This window comes from Strix uralensis, chromosome Z, assembly GCF_047716275.1.
Source record: "Strix uralensis isolate ZFMK-TIS-50842 chromosome Z, bStrUra1, whole genome shotgun sequence".
Taxonomy (NCBI): domain Eukaryota; kingdom Metazoa; phylum Chordata; class Aves; order Strigiformes; family Strigidae; genus Strix; species Strix uralensis.
The window spans coordinates 11550751-11578559 of record NC_134012.1 but is presented as its reverse complement, the minus strand read 5'-3'; the positions used below and the strand labels follow the sequence as shown (position 1 = coordinate 11578559).

The following is a 27809-nucleotide window of genomic DNA, read 5'->3' as shown; positions in this document are numbered from 1 at the left end:
AGAACATGGCCACGCACATGAGTTACACCAGCAGAAAGCAGGCAGGCTAGAACAAGAACCCTGAGAGCAGTTCTGGTTCATCTGGAAAACACCTCAGTCCCCAGACTGGATCCTGAAACAGCAAGATACTTCCACATAACTTAAATTGACCCCATGGAGGACAGACTATCAAAACATTTTTCTTCATTTTCCCCTGACCAAAATGATCTAACTGTAACTTGTGTTGCTTATAAATCAAGTGGTTGAAGTTTAAGGCACAGGCCTTAAAGACAATATCTACAAAAGTAAGTCCCATTCAGCTAGCTGAAAGTTTTACAAGATTGGAATATTTAGAACATACTTTTTATGACTTCTTCCTGAATAAAGTTTAAATTACTGGAGTGAGAAGGAAGGAAGAAAGAAAAAAAAAAATCAGAAATCCAGGTTGAAAATAAAGCTACAAAACACTAGATATAACCTGACAATCATGTACACAGAACATCAATATTCAAAATAGAAATTAAAAGTTAAAACAAATGCAAACTGTATAGTAAAATAATATCCATCTTTCAAAGATGAAGTCTAAAATTAGGTCTTCACTAAGAAAACGTACTTTGACCTGAACTTGTCATTTCCAAATATATACCACAAATTCTTAAATATCATCAGTAATTCATCCAGAATTATATATTTAAAGTGTAGCATATTTCTTCAGTTTCAGTGTCTTATCTAGCCAAAAACTCCCTCAAACTCTTACTATATAGATGACAAAATATCATTTATTTACAATAATTAATCAGCTCTATGACCTTAGACATAATAAACATTGTCAGTTTTTCAATCCAATAGAAATTTAGTTTCCCTATTAACTCCAGTTTCAGGTATTATCATGAAATGATACAGATACACACTAACAAAAAATTCACTTTAATATATTCATTAATACAGACTGAATACACAACTTTGTATATTAAAATGGCATAGGTATCAATAAAATTTGTATCGTTTTAAATTCTTCTTTTTCTTGAGAGTTTGAACATGCTAGATATAAATATGCTTACTTTTTTTTTTCACTGTGATTATTAATAGAGACAGAGTTGAAACTACAATAAATAAATGAAGCATTGCTTTTTTTCTCATTCCCCAGGTTTCTTAACTTCATAAGCCTGCAAAAAACTGATGTTTTGCTTGCTTCAAGCTTCCAGTTAGCTATAGAATTTCTATAGAAACTTATACCATTAAGTACTGTAAAATCAAAATAAATGTGTATTTTATACTGTGTGTATATTGAGTTACAGGTGAAAGGTTCCTACAACAGGAACAGAGGATAATACACCTAGCCATATCAGATCTAAATGACATCTAATTAAAAAAAATAATCAATTTCAAAACATGGAGGAAGCACATGATGCAGAACCCAAATTATACCATTTTCCACAATTGTATCAACCACTTTAATCAGTGAAGGTATTTTTAGAAAATTGGGTTCTTGCTTTCTTGAGATTTCAGATCACAATAAAGTTAACATCAAATCAAATTAGATAAGTTACAGTGATGAATGTTCAAACAATATGACCTGTGCCTGACTTTCAGATGCTGTTCGCTTGAGCAGCCTAATTTGGTCCAATTCTGAATGCTCCATTGAATTCCGACTTAGAGACTGCACTGGGTCAGTTATGTTGTATCTGCCAGGCTGATAAAAACCATAATATTCTATTCTCTTTTCCCCTGAGTTTTCCATCACCTTTAGTTTCTGCCTAAACTGAATAATTTTACAAGTTAAGAACAAGATCACAGCACAAGCCAGAATGAAAAAGGCTAGTAAAATGTCAAAAGCCTGATTCAGCTTTTCTACCTGTTGTGTACAAAATAGGGATGTTTTTAATGATACAGGAGCAGCATCTGTTGGAAAGAATCCTTTTCCTTCTATGGTTCTGTTAACAGGTATAAGCTGTACTGGTATTTGCACTGGTAATGTTGATAATACTGTAGTTGCCCGTGATGGAACTTCAGCAGCATTTTCTTCATAGGGCAACAGGTTAGCAGATGTAGCTGTAGTTCCTTCCCAGAAAGCAACATATTTAGTTTCTGCATTGACAAACTGTTCAAACGTGTTGTGCCTGTTTCCCTTATGCCACGCCATCAGCAAAGTGGTAGTGCTGTGATGGACGCCTACATATCCTAGAGTCCAGGCTGTTTCTGGGCTGGCAGTAGGGCTACTGCAGTTTGCAAACTGAGTCCACTTAATGTAATGCAAAGGTCTACCACGCATACTCAGGGGATTCTGACAATGAATTTTTACAGCAACAGGAGATGATGCTAGCCAATTAAGTAACCCAAGCATTTTGCAGCTGCAGTTCCAAGGATTATAACTGACTTGTAGATGAGTTAAAGACACTAAGGGCTTGAGAACTTCAGGCTGTAACTCTGTAATATTATTAAACGCTAGACTGAGTATTTTAAGTGACTGTCCCATTTTTTCAAAGGTACCATCGCCAATACTGGTTATTTTATTTCTGTCTAGCTGCAGATACATTAAATTGTTCAATAAAGTAAAAGTGCTGGAATTGATATTTTCTAAATCATTATAACTTAAGATTAACTGCCTAAGATTGTTTAATCCAAAAAACACATTTACAGCAATACATTTTAGCTTTATGTTTTTTAAAGACAGATATCTAAGCTTGTTAAGTCCTTTAAATGCAAAAGGATGTATTGATCCAATGGGATTGTGAGACAAAGACAGTCTTTCAAGATTTTTGAGCCTTCCAATAGCATTCGACGGCACAAGTGTTAAGTTGTTACCTTCAAGGAACAAATATGCAAGATTTTCAAGATGATGAAATGCTGAATCTGATATCCGTGAAATCTTATTATTGGCTAAGTTAAGTGTTTGGAGACTTATCATTCCCAAGAAAGTCCCACTTCCAAGGACACTGAGACGATTTCTTTGAAGTGTTAAATATCTAACAGAAAGAAGATCACTAAATAATCCTCTGGAAACAAAAGCTATTTGATTATTCTGAAGGTACAAACAATGAAGATTGGAAAGACCTTCAAAGATTCCTGGATCCAGGCGTTTAATATTATTGTTATTTAGATGCAAGTAGCACAGTTGGGGGAGTTCCACAAAAGCTTTCGGGTGTACATACGAAATACTGGAGTTATCCATGTAGAGCGCAGCAAGTTTCTGAAGGCCTCTTAGTTCATTTGAAGTGACATGTGATATATTATTGCCACTGAGGTACACAAGAATTGTCGTTTTTGGGAAGTTTTGTGGAATGCTTGAAAGCCCTAAATTACGGCAGCTAACTTGTCTCCCTGTGCAGAGCTGGCAAGCTGCTGGACAGGCAAGAGCCTCCTTCTGGAGCAGCAACAAAAGAAAACAATTAAGGATATACAGGAATGCTCCCAGGCAGGGTGGAGAACTTTGCAGACCACACATATCCCTGTCTTTGGCCTTCTCACTCATCTCTGACTTTGCTAGTAGAGATAAAAAGAAGTTTATAAATATTATTAATTCAAAAGCTTGAAGATTCTACATGTACAGCCTTTAAAATATAAGCATTGTTTTCAAGATTGGTATTTTATATATTCACCTTTGATGTCAAATAAGCAGTTTAAAAATAAAACTTACCAAGTATAAGTTTGAACTACACTGAAAAAATTTTCAAAGGAGATGAACAATGAAACAAATGTACTGCCACCCTAGCCAGAAAATATTTAATTGGCTGCAGCATGAAAGTAACTAAGCTGCCAAAATAACAGCTTCTAGTAAATTCAAAATACTGTTTATTAACTATTTTTTATAGTTAAGAATGCCGAGAAAATGCTTCAGTAGCATTCAAGTAGGAATGCCAACTGGAAACAAGTTTCCATCTACTGGAGGCTCATTTATAATTTGAATTTTACTTTTCTAAAGCTGAGTTACATTCAAAATAAACAAACAATTCCTTACCTAAATCTGAAGTTCATTATTTCTGTTATTTTGCTGTTTTGCAGTTCACTGGAGCAAGTTAGAAGCTGACCGACTACACTTACCGGTGAAACCTCTGTAAAGGCAGTATTGCCGTGTACTAGAGCACTCGCATTTTGCCCCAGGATTTGCAACTGTTCGTCCAGGAAACTAAGAAAGAAGTGGTTAAAGTCAGGTTGCCATGGATACAGGAAACCCTGAGACAGGAAGCCATTTTATCTATGCTTCTGAATATTGTTGGAAAGGAAATCTGAATGATTTGTTTCTAGAAAACCAAGAACTATCTTAGTTTGTAACTGTTGCCAATTTGTGGTTTTTAAAGTACTGTTTTTAACTAGGAGAGCTCAAAAGTGTTTTATTTAAATTAGGTATAACTTTTAGAATAAAGCATACTTATTTGTAACAGCACCACTGCGTTATCTGTAAATCCTTTATTTTTCAGCCAGAATCCCAAATGTTTTATTAAATCAGTAGCAATGCTTATACTGTTCTCTGTCTGCAGAGCCAAACCACTGCTGCCACACACACTCCAGCAGCCCAGCAGAGAGGGAGAAGATGGAGATCTGGAGGGCAGAGCCCCAGTACCTCCTGCACTCTGGCAAGGCACAGCCTGCCAGCAATCCCAGGGAAACCCACGAAATCTTTGAGATGAGAAACACATGATGTGGTACTAAACTGCTGCGTAGTTGTATTTCAGACTTGATCCAGGTACTTTGTTAAATCTCACTTTACACCACTTTTTTTTAAAGCCAATTTATCTACAACAGACTATGTATATTCTGACAGCCACACCTTTGGTCCACACCATTTGTTTCCTGCAGTGTCCCTTGTGGAGATAAACACTTAGTGCAAATGTGTGTGCTATAAATATCCCACTCAAGTACCGGAGATTACATCCTCAGTTTATCCATCACAAGGACTAAAGATTTGCAAAATCACATCAAAGGAGAAAAGGGGAAACAACAAAATGAGATGGCAGATTAGAGAGACTACACCTACAAATAGCAATGTAACTATAAAATCATTATTTGTATTGTAACAAGACCTTCCCCTCAGCAAAATGAAGATGACAAAGCCCATCAGTAGCCACAGCCAAGGAAGAGACACAAAAAGAATCAAGTCACTTTGGCCACAATGCTCTCCCACAGGAAGCACAAGTTCACGTAAGGGGCAAAATGCATGAAGCACATGAGCAAAGGAAGCAGAAAACACAAGGACATGTTTTGAAGAGGCTTTCTTCCAAATTCTGCCAAAAGAAACTTACGTTTCTGAAGTTTTAAAAAAATGGTTTTGACCATATATAACTGGCTTTTTATGTTTGAAATCTGTAAAACATTCAGATTCAAGAGAAATACTCCTTCTGTTTTTCAACCTGAGCTGACCAAAATTATCTAGGTTTTGGGATGGAGGGGAATGTTTTAAAAAAAAAAAAAGACAAAAATTAACCAAAAAACCTAACAACCTTCATTTCTATCAGACTCAATACAATATCTACAATATCTCTTACAATATCTAGTCTAAAGTAAGAAATCAGGAGAACCAGTAAAATTGATCCATGGGCCACTTTAGGCAAAGGCTGTATCAGTTACAACCCAGAATTCGAACTGCATTTGGTTCTTTTTTCTGAGACCATTAAACCAATAGGAAAACTAATTGTTCTTTATATTTAACTATTTATTTTCACATTTTATTTTTTCATGGTATTTAACATATTCACTGATATAAACAAAAATAAAATAAAATAGTATGTCATTGCCTTAAAGGGAAAACACTACATAGTTTTGAACAGTTCCCAGCATGATTATAGAAGTATCCTGGATATGTGGGAGAGAACAGTAATAGAAAAATATTATTCAAGTCAAATAGTCAGGTGTGGGGAAAACAGAGATTGACCAAAAATGAAAAATTACTTCAAACAGGAAATTATCTCCTACTGAAGCTTCACCACCTATAGTCCATTTATGCTGATATTTATTTGGGTGAAGAAATCATTAAAAATTACTTCTTTCAAGATGTTCTGTGTGAAACAACCCCACAGGGCTAAAAGAAGCAAGTCCCAATCTAAAAAGTAAGTTTTAAAAGACAAATATCAGTAGGTCTCCCTTTTTGAAAAATGTCAGCATTAACTTATTTAGAAAGACTGAAGAAATTGCTGAAGCTCTATGTGATACCAGACAGCATGGAAGTTAAGAGAAACCAATATAGTGACCAGATAAAAGAAAGCTGGTGCTCATTAAGTGGCTGGATGTCTCTGTGGTCTTGTACTAATGGTACCTTATCAATATTCATAAAAACTTTGCTCAAACCCTAGCTGCCACTGTGGTTCTGAGCCCATCGCTGACCTTTGCGATTCTCAGATCCCATGTACAAAATGAGGAAGAAAAAAATCTTAGTTGAGATCATGGCTCCTTTCAATTTGCACTAGGAAATGTGGAGAAAGTCCTGTTTTGCACTTTGTAAACACAGTGCCTGGAGGCCCGCAGATCCTATCAGGTTATAATTTCCAAGTATTGCTTCATTAATAGTACACACTGTTAAAGCATCTGAAAGCAGTATCTGTTAAGAACAAGAGGCAAAATTACATGCCACGTAACTGATATAATTTTGGGGAAAACCATAAAAAAGACTGGGATACACATATAACTTGGATCAGCATTTCTCAAACTGTCCTGTACTTAAACAATAAAATTCATTACTAGTTGAAAACTGTAAGGAAAACACTTAAACAGGAAAACCCCAAACATTTCTTTCAAACAAGTTTAGCCAGCTCCAATAGTATGTATTTTAGTCGCTGCAAATTTTGTTGTCCAGCGATAGAAATGCCAGGTTTATATCTGAATACAGCTTCATATGGCAAGAGAGAAAATTATTTTTGAATCCTGAAGTGAATTTTATCTTAATATGCTAACATTGATAAAGTTACTAATGTAATTGCTTTTTAATATATTAAAATCTAGTTCAACAATGACTCCTTGTCAATACAAGCATGAAGTCTGAGCAACAGCAATTTGTCAAAATGTGCATAAAATGACAGGTCCAAGTAATTGAAAGACCATACAAGCACTGCACCTAGTGCAGGCTTTCCAAATCACCTCTATTTTCTCACTGATCCCTGTTAGATTAAAGGCAATATAATACAGGTTATGAATATCAGCTAGCATAAAATATCATCCAACTCCAAATTATGTATAGCAGAAAAATATGCAACAACTTCAAAAACAGGCTCTAAAGCTACCCATCTTTAAAATGTATTAAAGCCAACTTTTGGAGAGGGATTTCATTCTCATAGTCATTGCAAAATTACATTAAGGCTTACAAAACAGAGGATGACCAGTTTTTAGCACTGTAATTATTCTTTTGAACTTACAAGAGTGAAACTATCTTTTGCTCTCCAACCACATATTTAGCAAGTACCTCCTCTTACAGGTCTTCCTTCTTTCTTTCAATTCTCCACAGGCGGGCTATGATACAACTTTCTTGTTTTGCGTTCAAATACCTACCAATTCCTGCCCACATCATTCTCCAGATACAACCACAAGTCAAAGTAATTCAGCTACTAACATACTGCTTGGGTAGCATACACATCAGTATTTAATGTTATTTCACCTACCTATATCCAGTAACATCTGCTGTGGATACCTTATTAATGCTAACTTAGCAGACCTCAAAATCCCTTGTTTTTCTCATTATCATCCAGATAATCGGAAATTTTGAGATAATCTCAAACATTGCAGATTCCTCCTAGTACTTCATATTCTTGCCTAAGTAAAAATCTTGCTTCAGTTACTGAAAATTTCTGTTTGAGTGCTATTCCACTCTCATAATAGCAACAGAGTTAGTTACAAAAGAGAGACACAGGCACAGAAATTAATAACACAGCAAAACCACTCCTGTTTAATAAACCCACAGTACTAAACATTTGTATATGTAAACACACATCACAAAGTCTATTTCAAAATTATGAAGCTGTCTTTGTAACTTATTTTCCTTTCTAAACTTGGCATTTATTATTGATTAAATTACCAAGAAGGTTTTGCAACATGCTGAGAAACAGAAATGAAAACTATAGAATTATTTTTCCCATTGAGGATAAGAAAATAAGTTTCCCTTCTCTAAATCTTATTTGTCTTTAGACTCTAGTAAAAGAATATGACAGAAAGCTCTTATGAAACTAAGGGCTTACTTTAAGAAACTGCTAGAGCAAATTTCTCACCTAACAGTAAATAATTATTGCACCAATAAACTGCATTTGTCATGCAAACTGACAAAAAATAAAGTCTTCTATTGAGTGAGCAATAAATCTGTGAACAAAATAACAAAAAAGGTTGGCCATCAATGAAATCCACAGATGTGATATGCTGACAATAACTATATAGCTTCAGCCTTTACCATTCATTGTAATATTTAGTAAACTCTGTTCAAACTACAAAAGCAGTAAGAAATGTACTCACTATGAATGCAATTCAAACCAAAAGGTTTAAAGAACTCAAAGCAAAGTCATTTCCCAAATTTCAACCAGAATAAACAATTCACATTCCAGAAATTGATTCAAAGCTAAATGCAATTGTACAGCTTTCAGCAGCACACTGCCTGTTAGTTTAGGAGATGGGATGGGCATGCACTTGGGTGTTAGTGACTGATAGCTTCTAAAAGTTTTACAAAAAGAGAAACAAACATTTAGTGGACTTCCTGAAAACCGCTACAGAGAATACCCATACACAAAATAAAAAAGCTATTTCTTCCTTAAAAATAGAAACATTCTTTACACTAGATATTTCCTTAATATCAAAACCTGATGTTTTGCTTTAAACCTTCACCTGACCATTAAATTGTTTGAATATGAAATGCTAATGTCTAAAATAATACTTATTTGCAGAAGTTCTTCTAGTGACATGAGTTGTGTTGTTAGCCACTTTTGTATCTTATCATAATAGTCTGGCACTGTTAAGAAAAGTCACCAAAAATCTCAGCTACTCTCAAGCAGTCTCATATTTCAAAGTATAGGGCAGGGGGATAAGTACCTGTACCAAAACAGCTCAGAACAAACTCAGGTGGAAAAGCAGCTACAAATCTGTATTAATTTTTTTTAAAAAATTTTGTAAAAATCACAAGATTGTAACACATCTTTAATAATACGCTATGCTTTAGTCACTGTTTATTCAATAACCAATTTGCAAACATGTAAACTGCACGTTACAAAGGACAAAGATAAAATGTTTGAAAAAAGCTGTTTAGTGCATTATCATCTTTTGCTATCTTTTATATAACTAAAACATTCAATTTTAAGGTAGGTTACATTTAGAAGAGTTTTACAAAAGAATTCTGGAGTTCTTTATATAGGCCACAAACAAAAGCATGGTATCAGCAGCAATCAATCCCTTATGACTGCAGGTTGTTTTCTGCAGCAGTTCAGCTGCAGTTAGTGACATAATCCCTTGTCATCACTCGGTACGTTTTCACTTGTAAACAAGCCTTATGGGTCTTAGAGGCAATGATAATTTGTTCCTGACCAGTCCATATTAACAATTGGGTGTAGGAGAAAAATTAATGGAGACTGTGAGCAAGGAAAGTTTAAAGACTGCATCCTCTTGCCAATGCTGTGATGTGACATACAATTAAGGAAGTCATCGTACTATATGTTACACTCTGAATGATGCTGACTCTGATACTGAGACTAAGACCAAAGCCACATTTTTCACTCATAGCATTAAAACTGCACTGTTACCTGTCAGGCAAACTAAAATCCAAGGCCAAACAGGGATGACAACTGCAAAATCATAATTTAAAGAGCTCCTTTTAATACTAATACTCTATTAGATGCATGGGTGAGCACACCTTTGACTAGAGGAATTAAACAAAGGAGTGGAAGATAGGGAAATAGCTTCAGAGTATCATCCCTATAAGGAAAGAAGGATGTACAAGTTAGTTATGTAACAAATTTTGACTTTATAAATTTTAAGCTACCCTGAAGAACATGACATTTTATTAGACACTTTCTTGCTATTTCCTAACTTTACATATAGACAAGATCTTGAGAGGAAAATTAAATTTCTAACAAAGTAACTTTAAGAAATGACAGAGAAAAAAAATCTGTAATAAACTAATGAAGACTTATAATTGCATATTATAAGTACTTTTACTCACAGAATACCAATTATCTAACTGGCAGAACTCATACTGGCTGACATATCAGATTTGATACACAGCAGAAGAAAGCAGACATTCATTTACATAACAATTAGAAAGGAGCAGAGCAACCTGGAGAACCTCTTAGGTTCTTAACCTTTTCCTCACAATAATTTTCCAGAAAAACACATTTGACTCAAAGGGGAAAAACTGACAGTGGCATCTGGAAATACTACTCATGTACCATAAATTAAAAAGGAGAAAGACAAGATCAATTAAAATGCTTCATATTTCAAGCTTAGTAGAGTCTCCTCTACTTTGGAGTGGCATCACTCTACACTGGTAGGTCCACCAAGAATGAGCCAATCCTCAAGTACCAAAATCAGTGGAATATTTTGGAAAGCACTGACTTTGAGTAAAAGCAAACTGGGCAACCTCCCACACAAGAATGATAGGCATAGCATTAGTAACATCGGCAAAAGGAGAGTGCGTAGCTTTCAACGTGGCACCAAGCTAAGCCAATCACTGACTCATCTTTCCAAATCCTGTTTACTTTTCCTATTAGAGACTAAAATATCCCTATCACTCTTAAGTATCTTTCAGTCTTGTTTGTGTTCTTCCAAGATACAGAGATCATAATTGGAAGGCTAAAAAAGATATCTACTTTGCTAAGTAAAACATTAAAAGCTTTCAATATCCCAAAATAAGGACATTCTAAAACACTGTAATGCTGACATTATACAAAGTGACAAAAGCACAGTATGCAAGCTGATTATTTCCAGATATATATATAGGTACAAGAAGGGGGAGAGGTACAGTTTTAGGCACCTTGGTGTCAGGAAATACGAAGAATGCTGAAGATGTGTATCTCAAAATGTAGCACCTGAGATAGTGGTAGGGGACCACATCCTTTCCACGATGGCCTAAAGAAAAGTTAGGCTGCTGCTCCTGACCATGTTCGCTACGTACTATCTTGGGGACCAAGGGCACATCTAATAAAACCCAACTACATCTACCGTACTGTACTAGAAGAGTACTCTTGGAGCTGTAGGTTCACAAACAAGCCTTTAAGATTGCAGACACACTGGAATATGACAAACTAGACTAGGAAATTATGACATTGTGAATGTACTCATCCAGGCTGCCATCACCTCTCATGTGTCACACCCTAGATCACATGATTCTCCTCCACCAAACTCAAGTCCTTTCGTGTTTTTCAAAAGCCTTGTTTTAGCTATTGTGTGTCCATGCATACTTCCCTCATGTGCTGAACACGGAGACATTACTCTGTAAGTGTATCCTTACTGCCTTAATCTTGTTACTGGACCCTACTGTTATATACATCAGTTTAAAGACAAAGGCCTTTGATTTATTTCATGAAGTACAAAGAGCTTTTAATAAATGAATGAAAATGTACATGGATAGGCAGGAGTGGCAAACAGGCAGTAAGAGTATAAAATGTGGAAAATATGGATGCATATATCAGACAAAAACCACTAACATTGAATGGCCAGATAGCAAATGCAGATAATTAGGTAGCATTTATCTTTATGTAAAACCCCCAAGTAATACCAGGAAATCACTGCTAAGTGAAAAGGTGCTGCAACACACTAATCAGGAAAGAAGCAGTTATTGTTCTTTTTTTAACATGAATATCTAAAGACTAACACAATGTGCAGCTGTGTGTAGGAAGATAAACAGGATGCTGGATAGAAGGACTATATGCATACATGACAATGCAATGGTACTATTGGTACTAGACATGTCATTGCATGAATCTCTGGATGATACTGCCTAGACAAGAAAGCTATGACATGGCTAATAAACTGTCACTTTATAAGCTGCTTAGTCCAACTAACTGGCCTGAGAACCACTGTGAACTACAACTGCTCTGCAGCAATTCCCATCTTATCTGCTCTAAAATCCTTCACTTGTGACACTGGCAAAGGTGCTATATTTGAAAAACTAAATTATTTTTGCCATACTGGTTTTAAATGAATAATGATGTAAACTTTTGCTTCCCCTAAAAAGCAGAAAGTCCCAAGTCCGCATATGTATAGTTATAAACATGACCACATAAAGTATCTAAAAGCAATGAAATAATACTATAGAGTTTAAAGGGAGAATAAAAAAGGTCACTTCTTAATATTTTCCCCAACATTTTATCCATAAAGCAATTTTGAGCGAAGAATGAGAATACATGTTGTCTTTATCTTTCCCCCAAGACTTTTGTCTATTCCCTCCCTTTCCTCTCTAAAATAACCTGATGCACTTGGGACAGCTCCAGCTAGAGAGGAAGCAACTGGCAAAATGAGCAAAGTCCTCAGAAAGTGCTAGATACAGTGCAGATGCCTGTTTTCCTTATACCGGAATCTGAGTTTGCCACTGGTACCACCTCTGACTGTCATACAGAACCAAGCCAAGGGTAGAACTTCATGCTCACTTTGGCCTTCCCAAGCAAGCCCAACTCATGGCCATTCTCAGGAGACAAAATTCTGTCTCTGCAGTTGAGAAATCTTGAACTGGCAGCGGATGTCCAAAGAAATATCTAACCAGAAACCTGGTTAGTGAGGTACTCCAACAGGAAAAACTACTTAAGCTTTTCTTGAAAACATTTATATGAATCAAAATATTTTAAATACTGTTTATATTTAAAACATTTTTGCTTAAACTTTGCAAGTGGACTTGCACAAGAAGCCTGCTTCTGAAAAATTTTTAACATAAGTTTCAGATGTGAGATGCAGCAAGCATATGTAATATAATCCCTATGAAACAGCAAAACCAGAGCAACTCACATTGTTTAGTAGTAGAAGGAACAATCACTTGAAAGAATCAATTTCACACGTTCTGTCTGAAGGTATGTTTGGCCCTTTCAAACTATCAGTCATGTACTAAAATTTTCATAGCTTTGACATAAATATGTCCACTAAAGAGAGGCTCTTTGTTTGAGAAGCAGCTTTCTTAAATGATTTTAGTATCTGAAAAATAAAGCTGTCATTTGCAGAAGGTTTTATTATGTTAAGGACTGCCAGAAATAACTGACTTTTACAGCAGGGAATTTGGAGCAGCTGAAGGTAGGTCTAAATAACACAGTTACCTAAAGCAATTTCTTTTTTCCTTCCTCTCTTTAAAAGAAACTTCACTGGAAGTCAGACATGTAGTTTAGCACCTTAAATTTTAGGTAACACCTCTTTAAGAACATTTGGAATATACTCATAAGCAATATAACATTGTTACATTTACTGAAAAAAGCTTCCTCATAAAGCACCTGCTTGGTTCACCGTTGGCTAGATGTTTGTCCTAATGATCTGGGACAAAAAAAGGAAAGCTTCTGTGCACATTAAAAGCAATGAAGCTCCGTTAAGTTTTACACATAAGAGTTCCCTCATTTTTTAGGTCGTGACTATATATTCTACAGCTTTACAGATACTAACATAGCTTTAGAATTTATGAGCAACGTCTAAATTCCCATTAGACAATAGCTAAGACTTTGAAATCTGGCAGACTAAATGTAAACTCATGCAATCTTGTCTTCCTGACTTCCAAACAGACAAGAATAAATAAGGTAAGTACGGACTGAACTCTCACCTAAACATGTGTTACACATGAATCCAAGTAGTGACAATTCAGAAGCCAGTGTAACACTATTCAGCATTTTCACTAAAAACTTTCATTTTGTATGTATATTCCGCAATGATGATGGCTAAAGAAACTAAAACAGTAAAAGCTGCTTGTTATAGAAATCTACAGTGCAAAAATGGTTTCACAGTCTTTCACAGCAACTCTTCCATTTAATGTCATAAAGGGGAAAACCAGGATGAAAGTTCAGATCTACCCACAACAGGAAAGAAAACTGAAAAAACATTGTTCCTTGGAAGGGACACCAAAATGCTGACACACCAACTAAAGCAACTACTTAATCACAGATAAGAGAAGCAGCTAGTTCAATATTAATACAAGAATGGGCAATAAAATTTGCAGTGCTCTTTCCTCACTTTTACTAAATGACATTTTCCATGAAATACAAGAAAGGTTACTATATTGCTATGAAACCAAATAAAGTTAATATAACGTATAATGAAAATTATACCTCTTTAAGTTTCTCTTGGCAAAAAAAAAGAGGCAATAAAACTACTTACATTGGAGTATTTATCTGCCAAATTGTGAAATACCTTAAAAACCACCTTAGGGGCCTTTGAAGTATTCTTATTTAGTGCATTGTACATTTGCTTACCTATTCAGTGATGGCAGAAGTGAAAGCAATGCCAACGCAGAAAGTTTTCTTCTTTCTGGCTGAGTGATGTTATCCATCCGATCAACCCACATTTCAATCATGTTACCAAGAATTTGGTCCAACTGCAATGGGAAACACAATGTTCCTTTTCATATATGAGTACTTCAGCATATTTAGAAAATAATTTATTTTACATTTTCTACCAACTGAATACATTATTCAGCCAGGGAAAGACACCATACAGTTATGTATACCTGACAGAAGTAGCAAGCAACAGGTATTTTCAAAATTTTCTATGAAAGTGCTTCCAGGCCCTGAACCCCCAGCACCATTAATTGTAACCGAGAAGTTAGAAATGCATTTAATTCATAGACAGAGCACTGATTCAGAACCATGAATTGCTCAGTTTTCCCATAACAATTTAATACATACAAAGCATGTGAACTTACTCTGTTTTACCTTTACTGGTGACAAACGAAAAAAAAGATTTGTCTTTATCTGTTTGAAAACTGTATTATTACACGTAAGGATAAGGAAATTACTAAAATTTCACTTTAAGACATAGAAAATACTTCCAGCAAAAGAATCTCAGTAACCATATCAGTGTAACTGGAGCACACTGAACCCAATACTCCTAGAAACTCAACGGAGAATGATTAGACCATTATCCCTGCCGCAAGACCCATCAAGACAGCACAAGGAAAGAAACTCTCACCCTGCAATACCATGCAAACTAAAGAGGTTATGTGGCTTATTATGGGATGCAGCGGGAAGACAATTTAGAAACTTTTAATGAGATGTTTTAAGGTAATTATGGGAACATGCAAAAGTTGTTACAGGATGTTCAGGGGAAGGACCAAAGAAGGGGAAAGGGCCCCTTTACACAGTGGACTAGGAAGGAACAAGAATGGAAAACAGAGGGAAAAGTTCCTTCAGATCAAAAGAATGCAAAACTTTTCACATGCAATCCAGCTGAAATACCAAGAAAAAAATCCTTACCTCCTGACCCAATTCACATGCCATCTGATTCAAAAGTAATGAAAAAAACTTTGCATTTTGCAGTAGAATTCGACCCATGATCCCCAGATAAGTAGACATCACGACTGGGTATCTCTGAAACAAAAGTAAACCAAAAGGGACTTAGTTTAATTAAGAGAACAATACTTAACATGTACAGCAGAAATACATGGAAAATACTTGCATGCATTCTTGATGTATTTTAATAAATTTGAAATTATAAATTGTAATTTAAAAGCCTCTAAGAAGACAAGACTGAGCAAGCAACCATTACCAGAGTGTCTCAATTCTTTTCCCTTTTAAAAATTACTTTAAAAGTTGATTGTGGTTCAAAATTACTATTTACAATTTTAGTAACATTAAGAAGGGGTTAGTATTTCTGAAGTAGTTGTTACTTATTTCACTGAGAGAAGCTGTAATACATTTAGAATCATAGAATCAGAATGGGTTGGAAGGGACCTTGAAGATCATCTAGTTCCAACCCCCTGACATGGGCAGGGACACCTTCCACTAGACCAGGTTGCTCAAAGCCCCATCCAACTTGGCCTTGAACACTTCCAGGGAGGGGGCAGCCACAGCTGTGTGGAGTGTCCCATCACACTCACAGTGAAGAATTTCTTCCTTATATCTAAACTGAATCTACCTTCTTTCAGGGTAAAACCGTTACCCCTTATCCCATCACTACACTCCCTGATAAAGAGTCCCTCCCCTTTAAGTACTGGAAGGCCACTATAAGGTCTCTCTGGAGCCTTCTCTTCTTCAGGCTGAACAACCCCAACTCTCTCAGCCTGTCCTCATAAAGGAGGTGCACCAGCCCCCCCCACCATCCTCATGGCTTCCTCTGGACCTGCTTGAGCAGGTCCATGTCTGTCTTATGCTGGGGGCCTATAACTAGTATTTGCCAACAACTAATAGGCAAGGGTGTCAAAATTAACTGGATAAGCTGTCATGGTTTAGGCCCAGCTGTCAACAAAGCACCACACGGCCACGCACTCACTCTCCCTGCTGCCCCCCTGCTACGTGGGATGGGGAGGAGAATTGGAAGAAAAAAAGTAAAACCTTGTGGGTTGAGATAAGGACAGTTTAATAGAACAACACAAGAAGAGCAGAAAATTACAATAACAACAATACTAATAAAACAAATATATATAAAGCAAGTGATGCACAATGCAACAGCTCACCACTCTGTACCCCACATTCAGCCCCTTTCAGAGTCACTATCACCTCTCATTCCTGGCCAGCTTCTCTAGTTAGATACTGAGCATGATGTCAACATGATGTCTGTATCCCCTTGGATAGTTTGTATCACCAGTCCTGCCTGTGCCCCCTCCCAGCTTCCCGTGAAAATTAACCCAATCCTAGCTGAACCCATGACATAAACTCATCAGGTTTATTATCTTTTGTTATTACTTTTAATTTTAGAAGAAGCAACAGATTTCTTTGTATTAAATTCAGTATCTAACAATATAACAGTAAGCATTTTGTACTTGAAAAAAAGCAAACATTTACCTGAAAAAATTAACCCAGATTAATACTTTTTTGAAATAGGAGCAATGAATTTATTACAGTCTTACATCAGAAGACATTTTAATAATCCGCTCTCTAGTTTTGTAACAACTTAAACTGCAGACTGTTCAAACAAAGTGTCTCTTTTCTGTTCTGCACAGCAAAAAGTAATATTATTTGGCTTAATCTTGGAAATATCTTATTTAACTCAATAATAATGGGAACCAAACATTGACATCTGAAAGTCTTCAACACTGGAAAAAGCAGATGTTTTGATCAAAAAAGTCAAAACCAGAGAATTCTGCCCACTGATTCTGCTGATTATAGGGTTTTTTTTTTTTTCCTCCTGCCAGTACTGCAAGGCTGAACACAGTTAAAGCACATTGGATTTTACTCCTTTTTATCCAACATGGAAATTTGTTGAAGGCAAAGAGAGAGAAGGCATCTAAGCAAGTAAAATCTTAAAGGTATCTCACACAAAACATTCTCACATCTATCAGCTCTTCGTATTAGATATGTCAATTACAAAAAGAAGGTCAAGTCAGTCTTCTAGTCCAGTTTATTCTTCTCTGGTGCAGATACACTTAAAAAGCAGTAGTTTAAACATCTTTTAAAAACCCCAGCAAAAAACTTCAACACCTACAAAAGATCTAACTAAACACAGTCAGCACCTTATTAGCATTAATAATGAAGGAACAGCATAACAACATTATTTTATTAAAATAAACACTTAAATGACAAAATAAGTGATATGTTGCTTTAACTCTTGCATTATGTTACCTTTACATACTTTTAAAAAGGCTGTCAAAGATCTACCAGATGCTCTTAAAACAAGAGAAAATGCAACAGCAACATGAAAAAACTGGGCCAGATAACAGAAGGTACTTTCCTGTTCAAAAGGAAAAGTAGAGAGTAGTTAAAGAGCAACTCTTACCTCCCCATCTATAATCCCCCTGACTATCGATGGCAGAAGGGGTTGAAACATTTGAGGACCCAAAACAGGGTTCACTTTTAGGACATTTTCCACAACCTTAAGAACAAAAACAAATTAGACAATTAGTAAAGTACATTTAAAAATCTTAACTGAAGCTTTAAAACTACATATACTCATCTATTTATAAAGTCCTGACAGGACATTTACCATTAAATATCAGCAAATCCCAGGACTGCTGAAAGTATAGTTTAGTGAAGTATTCTGCAAACCTGATCTGCATAACTGACCTGATGAAAACTGACATGCCAAGTAAAACCCACCTAGTCAAGCACCTCCTCACCCTGGCAAAGCTGGTAAGGTGGGTTGGAAGGAAGGGCCCTGTAAGGCTCCAGAAAAAGCAGTTTGATGAGGTGGGTTGGCAGGGAGGAGTACCAGCAGTTTAAGGCTCTTTCCAGAAGTAATTTTTTTTCCCTGTGTTCTTCAGGTTTTCTTTCAGCCAGCTGTTTGGGGTGTCCCCTTGTACCAAGACGAAGAGGGGAAGAGACTGTGAGAATAATGGACTGATGCCTGTTCACTCCCAAGTGTAAAGGCAGAGACCACACATCTACACGCTGATACGTATAAAGCATATAAAGGTACCTCCCTTAAACAGTCTTCTCAGTCTCCACCTACTTTCATCTCAGAGGGACTTCCACAAGGAACTACTCTTCTGTGCTCTTGTCCAGTCTCCCCTAAATCTTTTTTTCTTTTTGAACTTTGTTTCTACTAGCTTCATTTAATGCCCTGTATTTCTTGCCTTGAGAGATGTTAAGCAGTTGGCCCCTTTCAATGCCTCTCAATTTAGACCTTTAATATACTGTTATATGGAAGTGAACATAACTTTCCCCCCACTCATTTTTTCTGGGTATTGGAAGTTTTGGCTAACTAATTTGTTCCTTGTGCAGAGTCTTTTCAAACCTTTTATTGTCTGTCTTGGATAATCAGAAAATCAAGTCACATCAAGCCAAAGCAATCTTGTGATAAATCATCTTACCAGTTCCAATTAGTGTTTTTCAACCTCATCTGTTTATTTATTGTTCTAATGTCTATTTTCAATCCAGCTAAAGCTGTCTGTAGGAAAATATTTCAGAGAACTCTCCAGGTGTTTGTTTCCAGTATTTATCTTAAGGGTATTTTGTTTAACAAGTCAGCATAGTGACACCTGACAAAACATTTTGCTTTTAGTAAAAATACTTACATGGATAACTCAGTTATCCCTGTGGAAGCAAGTAGGCATACTAGGAAGGTGTTCAAGGTATACTGGACAAACCTTGTGGATAATGCAAGGCCACATTGGGAGCCAAGTAGATGCTATACTGTATTAGCAGCAGCATTCCATTTTAGAGATCTGATTAAAAGCTGCTGCATCAAACATTTACCCAACTATAGGCTCCAAATAATAATATTGGTAGAGAGGAATTGACATTTTAAAGCCCAGAACTAGAGTCCTTAGGCTCCTTTCAGCAGGAACTACAAGAACTTCTCCTGTTATCTGACCTGGAATTCTGCAAGCAGAGGTAGGTGGGATCTAATTTTTTTCCCCTCCACTGAATTATTAATGAACTGAATTCAAGTCCATGTTTTTACAAGCAACACAGTTCCCAGTTACTGAAGCCACTGGAAACAAAGGAATAATACACTACAGTTACTACTCAACTATCTTTCACTGCATACTCCAACTTTATTTCCTGAAATTCTTCAAAAGGTACATTTAAAGTATCATGTTTAATATTTCAAAAGCTTATGAATTTCATAATATCTTTCATAGTAACATTTGAAGTTTGTGCAAAAATAGGTTTTTTTAGTACTTCCAGAAACCTGTAACAGTTGTTGCCATTACAATAGCAGCTTATGGCAAAAGCAAACTGAACACTCTTGTGGTACAAATGCAGGTACACTACACAAAGGATGTGGTAGAGAGCACATACATCCAACATTCAATAAAGACTGGAAAAGCAAGGCTCTGGACCTATTAGGTTCTAGCAGTCATACAGAAATGAAGAAGAAAGTGAGTCTTCATCATTTGGTACCCATTTAATCATGAAATCAACGAAACCGTTTTTATAATAATACACATATGTATGCAGACTTATTATTTAACCCTTATCTTGCCAGTTTTTCAAATGTGCAGTTAAAAATTGAACCGTATGATTATTTTTCTTATTGATATTGAATACTGAAAAAGGAAAATATTAAAAAAATTAGTAGCTATAATATTGTTGATTGTATTAGCAAAGAGATCAATACTGGTTGAGAGGGTACAGATAAAACTCAGATTTGGATGACTAGGTACAGAAATTAGATAGTTACCTTTACACATTATGATTAGAAACACTCAAAATGAACCTAGATTATTAATATACAAGTATGATTTTAACTTCAGGGTTGAATAATTTCTTGATGTTGCATTTTTGTCCAAATAATGTGGTTTTTTTCTGAATTCTGAACCAAGCTGAAAACTGAATTAGGACAACTCTTAAAACTCATTCATCAAATTGATTTTGGCCTTTTATTTTGTAAATGGAAGTGTAAGTATTTTCTGTGGTACTCTTCTCCATTCTAAAATTCAATGAAAAACAAACAATTTTGATTAGCTTTCTACACCTTCCATGAGTCTGCTGATAGCCAAATATGCAATCAAGTTACTTTGACCCAAACCTCTTGTTTTGCAACTCAATGCTCTCAAGGTTTTCTACACATAACATTATCTTCACAATACAGTGATTGTCATCTGGCGGTTTTAAGTGTGCTGTTGCCAGGCTGTAGAACAAACTATTTTCATGAAGATCCAAGCCCTCACTAACCACCTTTCTCTAGCAATCTAGAAAATAATCAAGTGGGAAAGATACCAGGGAATCTTAATATAAATCCATCTATACAAAGAGTACTCAAACTGGCTTAGAACTCATTTACTTAAGGATAACACCTTGGAATCAGATGAATTAATGAAAGCATTTCAGAAAGGGTATAGGAACAGTGTGTTAGGTGATTATCTTTTAGGGTGCTCTATTTAAGGCTATACTAACCTTCTCCTGGGAAGTGTATATACACGTGTATATACGCACTTTCTATACATGCACATACACTTTAAATATGTAGTTTAAAACACCACTGTCTCTAATATCAATGCGTGCTAAGTAAGTTTTCTTCTTCTACATGTTCTACATTCATCATACTTGAAAATAATTACTCTAACCCGACAACACTAGCAAGAATAACAGATGTAAAGAGCTGAATATCTGGGTATTATTTTTACTACACTCTACCTTTAAAACTTGAACTTGGCCATCAGTAGTTGTGTCCTTCAAAACTTCACAAAATGACCGGCATAAGTCAGCAGCATACATCTGTAATTAAATGAAAAAGAAGGTATTATGCAAACATATTTTGTATCTATGCATATACTTCAAAACTCAACACATTAGGGATTACTTATGTCCAAAGACCCAGCTTGTCTTCAAAGATCGTGTTTGTTAAAATGCTCGTCTTTCCTAAACTAATTAAAATCTAATCTAAGCATTTTTTTTTTTTTTTTAATACTGCTGGTTGTTTAAACCATCAATTTCAATGAATTTTCTCATGAGGGTGTGAGAACAAGGCATAATATCTCCAGTTCAATTCTTGCTAGAACTTACGATCATAATTTTAATCTGGTAGGATAATTAGAATACCTATTACTACACATAGGACCTTTTCAGTACCAAAGTACTGAATCAATCCACAAAACATTAATTCTAAATAATAATCTTTCTCAAATCTGATTTGATTGAGTTTCCACCATGTGCCATAAAGAGCTAACATTAGAACAATATACTTGTATACACATAAATAAGAGTATAAGTGTTTGTGTGTATCGTTTTTTCCAACATGAAAGTAGTTTGCCAGTAGGTAACTAAGATGTTAGTATGATTCTTTACATAATGGTAACATACCTGTAAAAAATCAGATGATGATAAGAAAATATAAGCATTGATGATCTTAAAGCAATTTGTGAAGTTTTCTGAACTCAGTTCTGGAAAAAAGGGAATCACAATTCAGAACCTCATGACCAAACTGAAGTAAAGGTAAAAGATTAACTTCTAAAAGTCTTTTTCCTCACACAGCTTTTAAGTGACAGATGCCTACAAATAGAAAAAAGATATCTTCAATTCAGTACCATTCAGCTTCTGTCTCCCTGACAGAAACAATGACAAGAGAGGGATAACAGCTCTCATGTTCTCAAATGGAAGGACAAGAAATCCTATGACCTCAAAAGCCAATGCTAATTAAAAAAAAAATAAATCAAGTTTTGGATGTGATAGTGGGCTAAGATAAAGATGGAACAAATGAAACATGCACTTAAGAGACCTGCAATTACTGGTAAATTATCTCTCACATTTGAGTCAGTAAATGCTGAGTAGAAGGAGTGAAACAGATTGCAGTTCTGCTCTTCTGACCCAGATGCCACATCAAATGGCACTGAGCCTTTAGACTGAAACACACTGAGCTTTAGGCCATACCTCGAGCATTTCAGTCAGGAAAGCATTTCAGTAAGGAAAGCATATCCATTTAAGAGACAGAATCACACAGGAGACGGTATACAGCAGCAGTTTGAAGAGAAAAAAGATGTCCTCAGGCAGCACCTGTAAGACTGTCTTTTTAAAAAAATCACCCCATAACTTCTATAAACACAATTCATAGCAAAACAAAAAGTTTCAAAGTTTCATGTGGAGCCCGATACTAGTGCAGAAAGCAAACAGCCCTCCTTGTCTGAAGACAAAACAGAAAACTAAAAAAACCTCAAAGGGCTTGCTAAATTTTCTTAAAACCAGCTTGGGAGACAAACTATTCTTGGTAAAGTAAGTGGACTTCTGCTCCACCATGCTTAATTAATATTCCAATAAAATCACCTTGGAGACCCAACAGGAAAATACTTCTATGTACTTTTAAATAAAATTTCTTACCATCTTAAACTAACAGCAGCAGCTGGCCAAGACCTGTTATGTCTTATGTGGCTTACATGAATACAGCCTGTATGAAGGTGTGGCTTACACACAGTGATGCTTATACAGAAAAACTTCCACAAGAGATGTCACATGACAAACTATGGCTGGTTTTCCATTATAAGATCTGAAAAGTTTTGAGGAGTTGTAGCAATTTCTCTTCTCTTCCCTCCCATTGGAAAGGACATTAATGTTCCTGTTACCTGACATGGCCATCGAACAGCTCTGAATGCATGACTACTTTCATATCTCAGTGCTTGGACAGGTCATGTCTTGTTATCACTTATTTTGAATATTTACATATCTTGACTTGAAAAGAGATGATTTTTCACCTTTCCATCCAATATCCTCATCAAAAGATTCCAATACATCTGTAAATTAGCTTTAGTAGCCTATTACTAGTGTTACACATTTTTTGAAGTTACTGCATTGTCCTTAGAGGTCTGCAGTTATTTTCTTACTGCATACAGCCCTATTTTAAGTTTCAGACACTGATGCAGTAGACAAATTGTAAAGAAATGGTCATATAAACATGAAGTGCTACCAAGCTTTCCATAACTTTCCATTCTGTGATTCTGTGACAACTGATACAAAGGTAATAAAGTATGAGTAGCAAAATTACTAGTAGTAAGTTATTTTAGGCCAGAATGAAAAAACTGATAAGACTGATGTCATAGAATTGACAGAATTTCAGTCACTCATTTGTGCATAGAGCTCAATGCTTAATAAGAGCATTTTTCTAGAAAGAGATCACCTTCAACTGATTACATTTAAAACCCAATTATGTATCAATTCTCTTGACAGGCTTTCCTGAATCAAATATATCTCTTTCTGAATTAATGCACTCATATGAGCTTTTTGGGGAATCAGTGGAATTATTCCAGTTCCAGTAACCTGCTTTTTGCCAGTAACTTTACAAGTACAGCACAGGCGTGTTAAACCTGATGCTTCTTGAAACAGATATGTTTTGACTTTGGCCATATTCCCAACCTGCAATTGTATCAGATTCCGCTGTCATTTTAAGCAGTCTCAGTGCAGAAATGCATCCATCCTCAGAGAAGTAATGTATTCCTCCATTACACGTTATTCAATCTGCTACACTGAGAGATGGATTAAAGACCTTCTGCAACCCCTCTACAGGGCAATTATATTTCAAGAAAATTTAAACATTAGCAGCAGTGCTGATATGAAAACCAAATGTGATAAGTATGCTGTGAATAATTATTGTACATCAGTGATAGCACTACAGCCTTTGAAGGACGGTCATTTATGCAAGTGAAATCGAGTCTTCATATCAAATGCAACATTCTACTCCTGTATCTTTAATATTTAAGCATAGCATTAATTACTTTAAAAGGCAAATCTAATTGATTTGTACAACTCCTCTGACATCCAGTGCCAACAGCAGTAGAATCCTGAAATGGATACGAAAAGCTCTTTTCAGGACAAATATCTGGAAAGGAACAGCTGCTTATTACTTTTTGAGTAGTTAAAAAAGAAAAATCAAAAACATTTCTATATTTTTCCCCTTTCAGTTGACTGTTAAAGAGATGTCACTGCACTGACATATACCTATGGTGATGTATGGCTATGACAAAAGCATGTTCAAATAATGGAAAACCTAGTATGAACAAATGAATCATTAAAAAAACCCTAAATCCCAAACCAATTTTTTATGCATCACATTGGAATTGTTTGCCAACAGATAAGCATGTTTTAAAATAAATCTCCTAAAAGATGCAGGAGAAGCAATGGCAAGCAATTACTTCTCCAGGCTGTAAATTTAAGTTAGGAATGAAAGTCAATGAACACTGAAGGTATATTCTTCTCAATAAGACAACTGGCTCCAGCAGAGAAAGCACAAGAGGAGGCAGCATAGAGGCTTTCAAAGTTCAGGTTTCTAAGTATTACTGGTGAGCCAGGAAACCATGACAGACAAGCAAGTGTTTGTGCAGTACAAAGTCTTCACAAGCATCTTAAGAGCACTTAAAAAAACCTGTGCAACAGATGATATATTCATGTGCAGTCGTCTAAACATGCATTTACCAATTGGAAAAAAAAACACAGCAACACCTTTCTATTAAGTGATATTCATAGCACAGTTGAAAAAGTACCAGCCATAATTTAGCCTGCAGTATATCTCATTCAGTTTTATATCACTTTGCTGAAGAAAACATACTGTTATAACATGGAAATCATAAATCAAGTTTGTACTCTGATTATTAGGCTGAACTCCCAAATCCAATGGAAAATACTAGATGCTCAAAGAGCTCTTAAGGGTCCTGAATCAGAACCGACAATCTATTACTGCAAAACTCCTGAATTTTCTGAAAAAATATTGTGTACAGTCACAATCAAGTGACCCACAAAGGCAATTAACACGAAGCAAAAGCTACAATACAATGAATAACCAACCTGAATAATACACAATCCAGCCTATTGTCTCCTTAAACATAATCAAACCATCTACTTTCCTATACATGGTTATCAATATTATTTTCCACAGTCCCTTTGGACTGAGTTATCAAAGCTGCACTGTATCTACATACACTGTTTAATTCCCACAGAAGTTTGTGGGATGAATACTTCTAAGTAGAAACATTTATGCAAGACTTCAAAAAGCTATAATCTGCCTGTGAAGATGATAGAAAGTCTTCTCTCCCTCTCTAGTTTGATGACTTCTTGTCACATCTGTTTCCTCCTCTTCACCAGGACAGGGTCTGCTATATACCACTAATCTCCAAAAGTCTTATGTATGAACTTCTCTCCTTTCCTTTCAGCTCTTCTAGTTCAACCATGTTGACCTCTAATAGGACACTTTTTCTGAAGGATTTCAATGCTGATGAAGTAGTTAAACACATCAGAAAAAGTTACATTATCTGTATATTAGAGTAATACCATTCAGTAAGAATAAATCCAGAAACTAAAGGTCAGGAGATTCATATTTCTTACACTGTATTTTCAACAAAATTATTTTCTGGAGCACCTTGTTGCTGGTTCTCCACCCTGCTCCAAAAGACATAAGCAAGGCAGCCATCTACTCAATTTCCCTTCACCGTATCTGTCCTTTGGCTTCCACTTAGGTAACTTAAGACTGAATTGAGAACCAGCCAGGGAAAGATTTTCTGTTTTGCCATATCTCAGACAGTGAAGAGCCACAAGACTTTGCAGTTTTGAAACTTTAAATTTGAGGATCTCAAAATTTGAATTAATTTCTGCATTCTTCAGAAAGCACACTTCCCAATTAAAACACCCTGTTCTGACAGCTATGTCATCACCATGATGAGAAGGACAGAAACTGTTTGTTCTTAAGTTCTAGAAGATTCAGGTGAATACTGCCACTTGTATACTGGAGAAGCTGTACTATCGAACTAAGACTGAATAGTTATTTAATAGTTATATTAATAGTTAATATAACTATAATTATATATTAGTAGTTTATTAGTATTTATTATATACTAGTAATACAATTAGTATTTATTATAATAGTTATAGTTATTTAATTAACAGAGAAGGACTGGTGGATGTGGCGGTTGGAGGACGACTAGGGCACAGCAATCATGAAATAATAGAGTTCTCTATTCTTAGAGAGGCCAGGACAGGGGGAAGCAGAACTGACATCCTGGACTTCCAAAGGGCTGAATTTGTCTTGTTTAGGCACCTGCTTCAAAGGATCCCTTGGGAGATGATCCTGAAGGGTATAGGGGTCCAGGAAGGCTGGGCACTCTTCAAGAAGGAAGTCTTAATGGCTCAGGAGCAGGCAGTCCCCAGGTGTTGTAAGAGAAGCCGGCGACAGAGAAGACCACCCTGGCTAAACAGGGAGCTTTGGCTGCAACTCAGGGAGAAAAGGAAAGTTTACAGCCTTTGGAAGAAGGGGCTAGCCACTCACAGTGATTACAAAGATGCTGTGAGGCTGTGCAGGGCAGAAATCAGGAGGTCTAAAGCCCAGCTGGAAATTACCCTGACTTCAGCAATCAAGGACAACAAGAAATGTTTCTATAAGTATGTCAACAGCAAAAGAAAGACCAGGAAGAGTATCCATCCCCTGCTGGATGCGGGAGGAAACATGGTAACAAGTGATGAGGAGAAGGCTGAGGTCCTTAATGCCTTCTTTGCTTCAGTCTTTAATAACAAGACTAGTTGTATTGAGGGAATCCAGCCTCCTCAGCCAGAGGACAGAGACTGGGAGAATGACCCCCCACACATTCCAGGAGGAGACAGTCAGTGACCTACTGCATCACATAGACACACACAAGTCTATGGGACCAGATGGGATACACCCGAGGGTGCTGAAGGACCTGGCTGGGGTGCTCGCCAAGCCGCTTTCCATCATTTACCAGCAGTTCTGGCTGACCGGGGAGGTCCCGACAGATTGGAAACTGGCCAATGTGACGCCCACCTATAAGAAGGGTCAGAAGGATGATCTGGGAAATTACAGGCCTGTCATCTTGACATCGGTGCCTGGGAAGCTGATGGAGCAGCTCATCCTGAGTACCATCATACAACACATGCGGGACAACCAGATGATCAGGCCTAGTCTGCATGGGTTTATGAAAGGCAGGTCCTGCTTGACAAACCTGATCTCCTTCTACGACAGGGTGACCTGCTTATTGGATGAGGGAAAGGCTGTGGATGTAGTTTACCTCAACTTCAGGACGGCCTTTGACACCATTTCCCACAGCATTCTCCTGGTGAAACTGGCTGCTCCAGGCTTGGATGGGCACACGCTTTGCTGGGTAAAAAAACTGGCTGGATGGCCGGGCCCAGAGAGTTGTGGTGAATGGAGTTAAATCCAGTTGGCGGCCGGTCACGAGTGGTGTCCCCCAGGGCTCAGTTTTGGGGCCACTCCTGTTTAACATCTTTATTGATGATCTAGACAAGGGGATCGAGTGCACCCTCAGTAAGTTTGCAGATGACACCAAGTTGGGTGGGAGTGTTGATCTGCTCGAGGGTAGGGAGGCTCTGCAGAGAGACCTGGACAGGCTGGAGTGATGGGCTAAGGCCAACTGTAGGAGT

The 27809-nt window shown here is 36.5% G+C and overlaps 2 protein-coding genes across 4 annotated transcripts in view; both read right to left on the bottom strand.

Annotated features, from left to right (window-relative positions):
- Positions 1-27809, bottom strand: part of IPO11 (importin 11) — a 115970-nt gene that overhangs the window by 22478 nt on the left and 65683 nt on the right. The window contains exons 25-31 of one of the 3 annotated variants that reach the window (XM_074855832.1): positions 21744-21823; positions 21078-21158; positions 17773-17868; positions 15315-15428; positions 14316-14437; positions 3938-4105; positions 3362-3462 (exon numbers count right to left, since the gene is read on the bottom strand). In XM_074855832.1, the coding sequence (XP_074711933.1) occupies positions 3444-3462; positions 3938-4105; positions 14316-14437; positions 15315-15428; positions 17773-17868; positions 21078-21158; positions 21744-21823 (680 nt within the window). In that variant the 3' untranslated portion in view covers positions 3362-3443. Of the gene's footprint in view, positions 1-3361; positions 3463-3937; positions 4106-14315; positions 14438-15314; positions 15429-17772; positions 17869-21077; positions 21159-21743; positions 21824-27809 lie in introns of those variants that run through there. The other 2 variants (XM_074855833.1, XM_074855831.1) reach the window with 2 other exon arrangements.
- LRRC70 (leucine rich repeat containing 70) lies at positions 741-3451 on the bottom strand. The gene has a single exon (XM_074855835.1). The coding sequence runs from the start codon at positions 3449-3451 to the stop codon at positions 1526-1528; it is 1926 nt and encodes a 641-aa protein (XP_074711936.1). The 3' UTR covers positions 741-1525.

Coding starts and splice junctions, on each gene's coding strand:
- LRRC70 (XM_074855835.1), bottom strand. CDS start 3,451: ATGAGTGAGAAGGCCAAAGACAGGGATATGTGTGGTCTGCAAAGTTCT.